This window comes from Jatropha curcas, chromosome 5, assembly GCF_041381405.1.
Source record: "Jatropha curcas cultivar XTBG-Jc1 chromosome 5, XTBG_Jcur_1.0, whole genome shotgun sequence".
In the NCBI taxonomy this organism is placed as follows: Eukaryota; Viridiplantae; Streptophyta; class Magnoliopsida; order Malpighiales; family Euphorbiaceae; genus Jatropha; species Jatropha curcas.
This window is the reverse complement of record NC_143155.1, coordinates 7,924,641-7,938,277: the sequence shown is the minus strand read 5'-3', so window position 1 is coordinate 7,938,277 and position 13,637 is coordinate 7,924,641. Positions and strand designations below refer to the sequence as shown.

The 13,637-nt window shown below is 31.0% G+C and overlaps 1 protein-coding gene across 4 annotated transcripts; it reads left to right on the top strand.

Moving 5' to 3' along the window:
- The first annotated feature begins 465 nt into the window (after positions 1-465).
- On the top strand, positions 466-9,430 carry LOC149496170 (uncharacterized). 4 transcript variants are annotated; one of them, XR_016320958.1, is made up of 17 exons: positions 467-799; positions 895-978; positions 1,207-1,280; positions 1,842-1,875; positions 2,057-2,115; positions 2,334-2,448; positions 2,544-2,581; positions 2,998-3,095; positions 3,314-3,369; positions 3,456-3,741; positions 3,890-4,002; positions 4,170-4,220; positions 4,612-4,677; positions 5,424-5,498; positions 8,441-8,536; positions 8,619-8,812; positions 8,981-9,430. XR_016320958.1 is itself a non-coding variant. In XM_089721818.1 (16 exons), the coding sequence occupies exons 1-15, from the start codon at positions 638-640 to the stop codon at positions 8,501-8,503; spliced, it is 1,374 nt and encodes a 457-aa protein (XP_089577944.1). In that variant the 5' UTR covers positions 468-637; the 3' UTR covers positions 8,504-8,536; positions 8,981-9,430. The 4 variants fall into 4 exon arrangements, 3 of the variants coding, with proteins under 3 accessions (XP_089577945.1, XP_089577944.1, XP_089577946.1); XM_089721818.1 differs by lacking the exon at positions 8,619-8,812 and having other exon boundaries at positions 468-799; XM_089721819.1 differs by lacking the exons at positions 8,441-8,536; positions 8,619-8,812 and having other exon boundaries at positions 466-799.
- Positions 9,431-13,637: the final 4,207 nt, after the last annotated feature.

Below are 13,637 nucleotides of genomic sequence, written 5' to 3'. Positions count from 1 at the left end.
CACTCGTTTAAATTCATTATACATTCTTGTGATTTAATATTTTATATATAATTTTCAATAATTTTTTTATATGATATAACGTCACGAACTATCTATATTAATATTAAAAATTATTTTCTTACCTACATCGTTATTTTAAAAGAATTATTTTTTTAAACATGCGTTGCATATATTTATACTCATTGTTTTTATTTGTGAATTAATTTTTTTATTTATCAATTTTTATATTATATAATTATTACTTTTTAAATTTAATTTTAATTATTATGATTTATTATTAAATTTTAAAATCTAATTCAACTGAGGCAACAAAAAAACGGTATCATTATGACACGTCAGGTTAATATAATCTCTTCACGTGCTCACAGGCAATTGAAGTCACTCTCCACTATTCCAATCTGGCAAGGGGTGTAAAAGTAACAAGAATTTCAAATTAAGGAGCTTATTAGGTCCACCGTAAAATTCATCTTGACAAATGGTTAAAGTTTGAAAGTTGAGGGGAGGAATTTGTAGATTAGGCGAAAATGTTATAGATAATAAAAAGGAAAAAAGTTAGTAGTAACATTTATACACAATCTGCGAAATTCGAGGGTGAAGTGCGAAAAGTGGATAGTAGAAGAGTAATGAACTGAAGAAGATGAGAGATGACAATGAAGTGGCAGCGGCGTCGTCGTCAAGCTCTAAAACTCACAAAAACCATAATAGCGGCGAAGAAGATTCCGATCACTCGAATAATCCTTCTTTCGCCGGTGTAAATTTCTCCTCTCGCAATAATTCCTCCAAATACGACTTTGTCAAGGTTATTACTACCCCTTTCATCCTATTTTTCTTTTTTAATTTCCCCGGAAACCGAACAAAGCCTTAATTTTCTGTGATTTGTATTTCATTTTACAGGTAAAGGTGTGGCTTGGCGATCATGCCGATCATTACTACGTTCTTTCCAGATTTTTGCTAAGCAGAATGTTAACTGTCACTAAGGTTTCTAATTTCAATCACATTTCTCTTATATGGTTGTGATAATTGTTTGCCTCTACTTTATATTTTAGCTTATGAATCAGTTTATACTATAGGATTGCCATGTCTAATCAAGAGCAGTAAGCTATTGTTAATGGCAATTGAGGTTTCTGTCTGTCTGTTTTCTTTGGTGTGAATAAATTTCTTCAGTTCTAACATGGGATTGGTTTATTCCTTGTGATTTGATTTCAGATTCCAAATCATGTAGCAATTAAAATCTCTCTTGAACTCAAGAAGCTGCTCATAGATAATAGCCTTCTAGACGTGTATGCCACTTCCCCCTTTATTTTTGTTGCCCTGATTTCTTAAGCATAATGTTACGCTTTGTTTGGACACGAAGGGAGGGTGGGATCACTAAAGTAAGGTATATTAAAGAATGGTGCGGAAAAGTATGGTAAATGTCTTTTTTATGTTTAGAAGGTATGATAAATGACGATTTAATAACATTGTTTTATTTGGTTTGACGGTAGAGGAAGGTAATGTTAAATATAAATATTATGAAAATACCTTTGTCATGGAAGATTTATAAATATAAATATGGATGATTTTGGAAATTAAATTTTTTAACCACGCTTACACCCCAATTCGGGGCATTGAAGATTGAGGTGTTTAGACGGGTTTTCAATCCTTCAAATAACTTTCAAAAAACCATATTCTCTCAAACTCTCTTCCCAAACGACTAAATAACCCCCTCTACCTTACTTTACTTTCCAAACCTATCAAATGACGTCCATCCAAATCTTAAGGTTTCTTTGGCATTTTTTCTTTTTTTCTTAAATTTCTTTCCATTATTGGGTGATGTTCAAGTTCTCATATTACTTTTGCAGCTCTCAGTCTGATCTAGAAGCTAACTTATTCAAGGTATGTTCACTTTGATTCCTCAATGTTAAAATTCTTAATTGACTATATGGAAGGCATGCATGCCTTTTTCCCAGTTTATATTTTTTTTATGGTTGTTATGGTGTGACCGTGCCAAAATTTAAGTATGTTTCAGAAAAAAATTGGATTTCTTTGATAACCCTTCTTAAAATTCTATGTGCAGCTTATGGAGAGGCGAGGATATGGGGAAGAGTACATAAATCGTTACAAGATGATGACAAGGTAAATAGGCTTTCTAGAGAGACCATTCTCTCACTCGCTCTTTTCTTGTTTTGTTGCCCATGTCAATAACTGGTACATTTACCTGCAATGTCATTAAAAATGGCTGCTCAGAAATAGTTCATTCCTTATTGTGCTTCTTCTAGAAAGGAATCATTGGAGATCCTTTTGTTGATTAGATTGTTGAAAAGTAATCTATTGCCCTCACCATCTCCTTTTAGATTTCATCATCAAAGAGTGCCATTGGTAATACTTGTTTGTGGAACTGCTTGTGTCGGGAAGTCTACCATAGCTACTCAACTTGCCCAAAGGCTGAATTTACCTAATGTCTTGCAGGTTTTGCCTTCCATCTAGTTCTAAAGAACTCAATGTGTTTGATGTTCATTTGGGTTGCATACTGATGTCTTTCTCATGTTTTTCTATTGTTACAGACGGATATGGTCTATGAATTGCTACGAACATCAACAGAGTATGTCACGGACCTATTGATTGCTTTGCAATATCTTATTCTATGCATTTTTACATCAACTACAAGTTGTCCACATGGAGCATTTAGAAAATTTATTGCCAAGAGATACTTAGAATATCAAAATATAGAGAAGAAAATGTAATGATGAAGATGTTTTAACAAGGACTCTGTTGGTCAGAAAACCATGATTGAAGAAGTACTACGGGGTTAAGTTACATTGTTTGACACTACATTATTGTTTTAAGCATTCTCTATCAGCCATTACTCTGATTTTGCTACTTGTTCCCAATATCTCTCACGTATTATCACTTCAAGTTCCATGGTTAAAGTGATTACTATTTACTCATTTCAGCTAATGTTAGCCATTTTTTTTGGTGTATCACATTAAAATAATTATGTTATTATATCTAATGCAGCGCACCATTGGCATCCACTCCTGTGTGGGCACGGGATTTCAAGTCTTCTGAGGAGCTAATTACTGAATTTTGTAGAGAATGCAGAATTGTTCGTAAAGGTGAGTCTGTTTGGTTCAACATTATACTTTCTTCATTTTCCTCCTCCTTTACAGATTTTTTTTTTTTTTAATTTTCTTTTTTCCTTTCAAGCCTTAGATGTTCATGACAGACATGATTATTTCAGAGCTTATCAAAGATCTTGTCAGCTCTTACTACTATTATTGTGCTTTGCAACTATATTGATTCTTGCCTTGTTAATATAATGGTTGCTATGTAGGGTTGGCTGGTGATTTGAAGAAAGCAATGAAAGATGGAAAGCCAATTATAATTGAGGTAGAACAGAGATCATGCTATGGTAAGCATTATCATTTTTTCGTGCACTTTTGTCTGACCTCTTTCATTTCTCACAATGTTGACAGGGGATACATTTGGATCCAAGCATTTATTTAATGGATGAAGAAAACAAGTCACCTGCTAACACGCCAGAAAAAGCCAAGGAAGCAAGTCCTGCTTCCATGAAAGATAATGATCCTGCAAGACAGATGGAAAACAATCCTACAATTGTGAGTCAAAGTCATTCTGAAACTAGCAACTCTGCTCTTGCGAATGTGAGTGTAGAAGAGGGAAAATGTGTTGACCAGCTGAATAAAATTTCAGATTCTCAGGAATCTGCTAACACTGAAAGAGGTATTTCTGATAATAAAGGTATCTCTTGTCCTGGATTTTGATGAAAAGTCCATTGTTCCGTTTAGTCACTCCAAGGACAGGTGTCTGTTACATCAATGTTGAGTGCACATGCAAAGACTGTAACTTTTAGTTGGCAGTTTTTGTAACTGCTATTTTGTTCATGAAGGTGAAAGTGTTAGGGATGCTGGGACAAGAAGAAATACTGTCAGGAAAGAAAAATCGGGCCCTGAACCAATAATTATACCTATAGTTCTGAAGATGGCCGAATTTGATCATAAGGTTTGTACCTATACTTTCATCCAATCTAAAATTTATTGAGATCCTCTGATGGTTTTGATGCAATTACATGGTAGTAACTCCTTATGTTTCCCTGTTCCTTCATTATTTATTTGTTCTCTGAATTTCATACTTAATCTTTACTTTCTCAATCTTTTCCTCATGTGCAGGCATTGCTTGAGGAATGGATTGTTACTCGTACATATAGTGAGCCAGTCCAGGTACTGAAGACTGCCAACAATTTGTTATAATTTGTCAAAGTTTTAAATTGGAAATTAGTTGGCAGTTTCATCTGTTTCAATGTGAATTACATTAAATAGTTAATGGTAGAGGAAACACAGTTCCACATTGAAACTGCAAGAGTCAAAATAAGAAGAAAGAAACCTGTTGTAGATGTGTGCTGCATTTATGTCGTTTCTGGTCAACCATGAAGCCTGATTATATCTTGAGACAAGTTTGTTCTTTATTTTATATTTTTCCTCATATCCATGTGTTGATTGTTCAATAACCTAAACTAATCAATGAATAGTTTTTTTCTTTTTTTGTGATTTTCCGTTTATACTTTCAAATTGATTTCTTGTTTTTAAGATCTATTGTCATTATTTTTTTCAGGATAAAGATAGGCAAATTACAAATCTGAAAACCATTCAGGACTATCTTTGCTCTTTCAAGTCACAGGTTTGCTCATCTATGTCAGATTTCCTACTGAATAGCGTGAAATCATTCCCTTAGCAGAAATTTTGTGCTTATGTTATAAAGAGTGATCTCAATTAACAGAAAAGCATTTTCTCAGGGTTTTTTCTGCAGTTGTTTATAATGGTTATAGATATAATCATGTAGCTAATTTTGGTATTAAAAGTTGGAGAAATTAGTTTGTGAGGACACTTTTAAAAACTTTGTTGACAATATTGTTCTTGAATCTATCCTAGCACATAATAAAAGGAAAACATAAAAGACAAAAAAGAAAATGAATAAAGGAAAGAAATAAAGGTTATTCTTAGAGTTTCTTGTTCACTTTACATACTTTAGGTTTGAGCTTATGCACATCTTGTATGGTGGACGATATAAATTGAAGTGAGGATGCATCGATAAGGCTCATGGTTCTGCTTCATGCTTATAATGTTGGCTTTTCCTGTTTTAGAGTTTACAGAATCCAAATCCCTAATTAAGTATACTGTGACATAAAAATCTGTTACTAAGGCTACCTGTATTTTCAAGGAAAGATACCAATCTAACAAGTTAACTCAAAGAAAAATTGCCATTTGCATATGCATTTGTAGGTTATAACTGTAGGAATATTTTGTTTTGCTATACCAGTCAACTGCGATCCAACTTACTAACATTTAACTAGTTTGAAAGAAATAGAGGTACTTCCTATTATTTGCTTTTTTCCCTTAAATGATTATTTAATTGTATTGGAACAGGGTCTTACTGTTGCCAATATATCAGCAACAACATTCCCTCAAACACTTGATTGGCTGCATGGATATCTTCTTCAGGTAAACTTTTCTAATCAATATTGTCAAATTCTGAATTGAGCCGGCCATTGACTGTAAGTGCCTAGGGGTGGAAAGCTGAACATGCCCATTTACCTACCAAGATCCACCCTTCTATTAAAGGGATATGGGTGATAAAATGGGTCCTATATATTTTAAAGGGATAACTATATAATTCATGTCTCACAACCAGTTTCTGTTTTAGTTTCTCAACTTTATCTTTTCATCAATTATTTGGAACAGACAATTGTTTTTGGTAAGCGTGCTCGGTTGGTAATTTTTACCAGAGAATTACTATTTACTAAATAAATAATATTGGTCATAAAGATCAATTTATTTTCTCTCCGTTTTCTTTTCTAATTTTTTTTGTTGTCTCACATACTATATATTATATATTTTTCTTTAAATAATAAAAATTTCTTACAATTTTCATTCTATTCCAAGCAAAACAAAAAATGAGATAGACTAAAATAAAGAGAGAAAGGTAATAACATAGAGAAATGAAAAGAGTAGAAACATAGCGTAAAATAGTCTAGTATGATATTCTAGCAAGAAATTCCAGCCAGATGCACCTAACAAGTTTATTAGTTTGGATGCTTGATTGACAAAAAATAAAGTCAAGGCACTGCAATAGAAAAATGGACAAAGTTCAGACATTAAATTTATAGTCATCCTTATTTTAAGTGGTACTAAATGGGTCAAACCAACTAAACCATTAATATATAGGTGGTAAGAGTTGGGTTTTGTGCATAGTTATTAAAATCCTGATTCAAATTGTAGGATTAGACAATCTTATGATCCAAATTTGGTTTTTCTATCTAGATCTCATGTGGAATCCTTTCTAGGGCATAATAATAGTAGGATTGGTTCAGGATCATTAGGATTGCGTACAATCAATTATGTAAGATTGTCTCAGGATTGGTATAATCATAGTAGGATCAGTTCAGGATCATTAGGATTGTATACAATCAGTCATGTAAGGTTGTTTCAGCATTGGGATCCCGAGTACGATTCAAGCTAATTGGCGAAATATTAAAAAAGAATGTTATTTTGCTAAGAATTTAAGATTGAATTATTTCAAATAACTAAAACCAAATATTTAAAGCATGTAAGCAAGTCCGTAAAGGTTGTTAAGAAAACAAAAGATAGGGGAAATGGAATAATAGAATGTAATTTGCATATATTTGCTCCATCTTTTTAACTTTAACAAGTAATTTGCTCTTTAAAGATGATAAACTATATGGTGAATATAAGATAAAGATGATAAAATTAAATTTAATTTATAAAACAAATTGAGGAAAAGATGATTGAGATTCTTCTTAAGAGTTTTCTCGTCATCTCTGCATACACTAAAAGTGTTGATGAAGACAATTATTGTTGTATGTCTCAGAAAGATGTTGGTTCAGTGATGGATACAGAGTATGATATTTTGCTCTTTGAAATTTTATTTTCAGAAACAAAGTTAAATTTAAAATATTGTATTGTAGAATATACAAGCATACTTACCCTCATTATATTGTTGCCTTGCTACTGCACTTTTATTTATTTAATGTCTAGTTTTATTTGTATTTGTTAAAAAATATTTTATTCATATAAAATATTTTTCATTTTAAAAGTTCTATTTTATTAATAGAAAACTTATTCCATGAATACATGAAAAACTATATTTTGAATATATCTAAAATAATTTTATAATTGTACTAGGAGAAACAAAATCATCCTAAAGCTATTGTGCTCTCGAATTTATTTATATTTTTTAATATTAGAAGAATTCTTTAGGAAAAATATAAAACTCACATTTAGTATTTTTTTTTTTATTTCATCATTGTTTGCTATAAAAAAAAAATCGTTTTTTCGCTTTTAAATTTCTCAAATTTTATCTATTAAGTGATATAAAGTTTTAGTAAATTAACTTATAAAATTTCTCATGAATTTTGTATTTACAGTATAAAAAAAACTTTTTAATGTGAAGAAAATTAAAAATAGTCAATGTGAAACAATAATAATTTAAGAAATTTAAAATGTTTTTTTTTTTTTTTTTTTTTTTTTTTTTTTTTTGGGGGTATAATTACTATCATATATGTTGTTGCAACACAAATAGAGGAAGAAAATTAACCATTAATAGTTTTATAACTATTGAATACATAATAATATATAATAAATAGTAAATCAGTTAAATAAAGTGAAAATTGATTGTCCAAAAAATTTATACTTATTCATCCATAAGGTTTAACCATATAAACTCATATTGGGCTTTGTTTATGAAAAAGAAAAGTCAATTTGATAATATTTAAATGGCTAAAATTTAAGAATTGAGATATATAATTTATATAAAAAATTGTAAAAAATGACTTCATAACTACCCATATGCCACCCTATTTGTGCTCCCTGAAAATTCAGAATTGCTGTGGCACTGCCAAGTGGCAACTGGCAAGGATTTTAGAAGCTGCTGCTGCAAAAATGATACAAATGATTCCTTTCTTCTTTTCCTTTCCAATAAATCCATTCCTCTCTTGGTCTTTCATTTCTTTATTTCTCAATATGCCAAATCATGCTTTTCTTCTCTCTCTTTAGTCTTTTGATCTTTCTTTTCTCTTATATTGTATGCCGAAGTAAAAATATTCTACCAAAAATAGAAGCTCATGGTTTGTTAGTTAGGGTATCTGTCTCCTGTCAGTTTATTGTTTGCCTTTATTTTTATTTAATGCTTCATCTGCTAGAGTCAAACGAAAACTATCTTGCTAAGGATATGGGTTACTGAGTTTATAAAACTCTGGTTAATTTAATCTTAAATGTTTTTTTTCCATATCCTAGGATGTAAAATAGAAGCATATTCTGATTCCTAAATTCCAGTTGTCTATCATAGTAATAATACATTTTCCTGTGGCTTTATCTTGCATCTGTTATTTCTCATTTAAGCACCTTGCTTTGATTTCTCTATCCAGTGCATCGAACAAGGGATTTCATCAGTGTCCAGTGAAAATCATAGGCAGCCAACTCAAAATTAGATATGTTATAATTGTTGGCTTGAGAAGCGGCAGGTACAAACTGAACCTTACAGCAGTCTTTTTGTAGGCATAGAAACTCATGCAGATTTAAAGGTGTAATTGAATTTTTTGAAAGGAGCCATGTCCTAGGGAAAAGAAAAGAGGAAGAAGAAAAGGAATTATAAATCTTCATGCATTATCCCTTGTCAGCACGTAGCCAGTGTATTTGTCCTAGTTGCAACTCTGTATCGTCCATGTTTACCTGGCATTGAGTAATCTGACCCGCCATTTTGTGCAACACCACATTGGATTCTTTACAGATCGTTACTTGTACGACGTCTCTCTCTTGCACATTGCTAGTTGTTATTTGGCTTGATTAGAAGATGTTGGTTTTATACGACTACCGATTCATGATGAAATTTATTGGCCTTTGTGCATTTTCAGTTTTACAACATTTACCCCCTGTTACTGAGAATAACTTTCTGGCATTTAATGCAGAAATATTAAAAGAAACTAGATGGCTGTCTATGTGAAAGCTAATGAAAAAGGAGTTCTTTGTAAGGATGTTATATTATCCTCCCAGAGATGAAAGAAGCTTTGTGCATTTTGATGGACTAAATTTCAGGGTTTGGAAAAGTGCTCACGACAGCAGTTTAAGGTAATTAATGCTATCAAAGTACATTTATATTTTAGTGGTGGTGCCAACTCATGGGATAGATTGGGGGAAGTGATGCGCTGCTTGCTATTGCCCATGTATACTTTTGTTGTCACTGTGCATTTGTAACTTTGTTATGGTTGATTGTGACAATAAACAGCCATTTTGGAAATGGCTTTTGCACTTACTATTCTAGCCTTTGCACACAAATTATGCAGTTATACTTGCACATTATTTTACCTGTATTCATTTCTTTTCTACTTTGAGAAATATTGAACTTCCTCAGAATCAAATCTTGTATGCTAGAATGATGGATTATTTGTACTACTGTAGTTGAAGAAAGGGATGTTGAGTGGTGATTTTAGTGATTTGATGAAATTACTATTAATTTGAGATGAGATGAAAGATATTTACTATGACACTACTTTAATTATTTGTTTATGTAGTAATGGAAATGCCGAATTCTATTAAAACTAGGTAAAGGCCCATGCATTGCATTATACTTTTAGTTTTTAATTTATTTATAATTTATAAGTTGTTTAGTATATATAGTTTCATAGTCTACATAGACTTTAAAATTTAGAAAATAAAAAATGGTGACTTGAAAAAAAAAAAAAATATATATATATATATATATATATATATATATATATATATATATATATATATATATATATAGAAAATACTTAGTAAAAATAACTTTAAAAATTTCACATGATTTTATTATAAATGGTATAGCTTTGTTTGATACAGGCGCAGATTTAAATTGTATAAAATCTGATTTAGTACCACATAGATTTTGGTCCAAAACCAATGAAAAATTAACTACAGCTAATAAATCTAAATTAGAAATTCTAGGTAAAATTAATGCAGATATTGTAAACAATGATTTAGAAATTAAGACAATATTTTTGCTTTCACCACAAATAAATTATATGGTAATATTAGGAACATCATTCATAAACCTAATCACACCATATTCAGTAAAAGAAGATTGGATTAAATTTAAAATAAAAGGCAGTAAGGCTAGGCTAGAATTTACTGAAAAACCTAGGCGAAAGAATTTAAATCTATTAAAAGCTCACTCTATTAAAATTTTAGAAATTAACTCTTTGATAAATTCTAAGGAAGAAGATTTAAATAATTTGAGGAATCATGCATATCTTCAAAAGATTAAAACCCAATTAGATAATAAAGATATTCAGATTAGAATTAATAAATTAAGAGATTTTATGGAAAATAGACTATGTGCAGATCACCCAAATGCATTTTGGAAACGTAAACAGCATATAGTAGATTTACCATATGAAAAGGACTTTGATGAAAAGTCCATTACAACTAAAGCACGGCCCATTCAAATGAGCCCTGAACTTATAGAACACTGTAAAAAAGAAATTAAAGACTTAGAAAATAAAAAATTAATTAGCAAATCTAGAAGTCCTTGGTCTTGTGCAGCTTTTTATGTCAATAAAAATGCTGAGATAGAACGCGGAGTACCTAGATTAGTAATTAATTATAAACCATTAAACACAGCTTTAAAATGGATTAGATATCCATTACCTAATAAAAAAGATCTATTAAAACAATTGTATAATGCAAACATTTTTAGTAAATTTGATATGAAATCTGGTTATTGGCAGATCCAGATTCATCCTAATGATAGATATAAAACGACATTCACAGTTCCTTTTGGTCAATATGAATGGAATGTAATGCCTTTTGGATTAAAAAATGCTCCTTCTGAATTCCAGAGGATCATGAATGATATATTTAATCCTCATAGTGAATTTTGTATAGTATACATTGATGATGTTCTAGTTTTTAGTAGAACATTAGAAGAACATTTTAAACACTTAAAAACATTTTGCATGGTAATTGAAATGAATGGATTAGCACTGAGTAAAACTAAAATAGACTTATTCAAAACTAAAGTTAGATTTTTGGGTCATTACATTGAACAGGGTGTTATCTAGCCCATCGAACGAGCTATGGTCTTTGGGTCTAAGTTCCCTGATGAATTAACTAATAAAACCCAACTCCAACGTTTTCTTGGATGTTTAAATTATGTTATAGATTTTTATCCAAACTTAAATTGCATGATAAAACCATTGCATGACAGGCTTAAGAAAAATGCTGGCCCATGGACAGCCCAGCATACACAGTTAGTAAAAAAGATAAAGGCCTTAGTAAAGGAAATTCCGTATCTTTATATCCCTAATCCAACAGCATTTAAAATAGTGGAAACCGATGCATCAGATGTTGGATATGGTGGTATTTTAAAACAAGTAATTAATGGTAAAGAACGTATTATTCAGTATACGTCTGGTCATTGGAACCAAACTCAATTAAATTATTCTACTATTAAAAATGAGATTTTAAGTATAGTAATTTGTATAAACAAATTTCAATCTGATTTATTAAATCAAAAATTTTTACTTCGGATTGATTGTAAATCTGCAAAAGATGTTTTGCAAAAAGACGTTAAAAATCTTGCTTCTAAACAAATTTTTGCTAGATAGCAAGCTCTTCTCAGTATATTTGAATTTGATATTGAATTTATTAAAGGTATTAGCAACAACATTCCAGACTTTCTGACTCGCGAATTCTTACAGAACGATGGGAAGGAAAAAGGATAAGGGCAAAGCCCCTAAAGAAGACTCAGAATCACCCACTAAAGCTCTCTCTGAGCACTCAGAAGATTTACCTAAAACCCTAAACACTAAAACCTCTTCAGATCTTAAAAAATGGATTGAACAACTTAGTCAATCCCCTGAAGTGTTAAAGGCGTTACAAAGTATAGCGTCCTCTTCCACAGAGGCGCCAGGTATGTCTTCTACACCTAAAGCGATCGGACCCGTTCATGGTACGGCTAGTCTGTCTTAAAACGATAAACAGTAACTATTTTTTGAAAAGAATCTAAACAGTACTTGTCTAAGTATTGATATATAGGCTGGAAACCCAGGATTGCGGGCTACTGGTCCAAAGGACTATTTAATTAGTCATATCATTGGTATAATAACGCCACGTATCATACTTAATTTGTATGTTGATTCTGAGGTAAATGAATTTTATAAGTGTTCATATAAATCCATTAAATCATAGTATTGTAATTTATAATTACGATTTGTCTTTAAATATTTGTATCTGTGTGTACCTAAATCCCAGCAACAGTCTTAGCGCTTTGCATATATATGATTTCATATAAAATTGAAGTTTAAATACTAAGTCGGGCGATCTTGGTTGACTTTTGGTATCAGAGCCTTACGACTTTAGTATTATTAACTTCTATATAATAATTATCTATTTTATAATGTCATGTAGAAGTATTGGGTATGCCGATCTGAACCCGTTGTAAGTCCCTTTTGTGTTGTGGGCAGTGAAGGGTATAACACTGGCAGTGGCCGCTACTTGATTGATATTATAAAATGGATCCTTTATTATGTAGATCAGTTAGTAGTATTAAATCTGATGACTCAGATAACTCTGAAATCAAACGGATCATAAACCGAAATGAATTAATTTTACAAGATTTTAGTAAAGCTATAGATGAATGGGAAATACCTAAAGTTGATAAAGAACAGATTTATAAAGTTAGTAAATTTCCTTTATGGAATACAGATTATGTAATTAAAACTGAGGAACGAGATTTTCAACTTAGTAAACCTTTTGAAAGAATAACTTTGCTTTCATCTAAAACTTTACAACAACATAAACATAAAAAATATAAATATATTCATATAGGATTAATACAAATAGGAATAAAACCTTTAACTAGAGAATGATTAAATACTAGTATTTTGGCGGTAGTCAGAGATGCTAGATTTTTAAATTTTCAAGATTCTTTATTAGGATCTGTTGAAACAAGTTTAAGTGAAGGACCGATCTCTTTTGAGGTCTATCTAGATATGACTGTTTCTTTAAATGATCTAAATATTTTAGAAAGTATAGTTTTAGAAATTAAAACTCATAATTATAAAATGAAGCAAGGATCAATTCCAATTGCTTTAATTTATAAAATTCATTATAAAGCTATGAATTCTGCTTTTAGTACAAAATATAAGTTACAACCTAAACTTGGAGAAACGCGATTTCTTCAAACAGATTTGACTAAAACCAATACTGTTATACCTAAAACCATCCAATGGAAGGATATCACCTTACCAGAGGAATGGATTTTGGAAGGGATTGTCCCTCCACCTGAACCAGAAAAGGTAAAACCAAATGTCAATTTGCAGAAAATTGAACAATTTGAAGATGGTAAAGTAACATTAAAATTTAATAGAAGTCAAAGTTCTAGGTATACAGGATCTACATCTTCTGTTGTGACAGATGATGATAAACCAAAAATACCTTCAGTCATTTATGCAAGATATAAGGAAAACGAGCCTAAACCAATTATTCAAACATTAGTAAAACCTAGGTATTCTACATCAGATATATCTGCATCTAGTCAGTCATTTAAAATGAAAGGAGTTGATTATAGTAATTCAGTCCCACAGG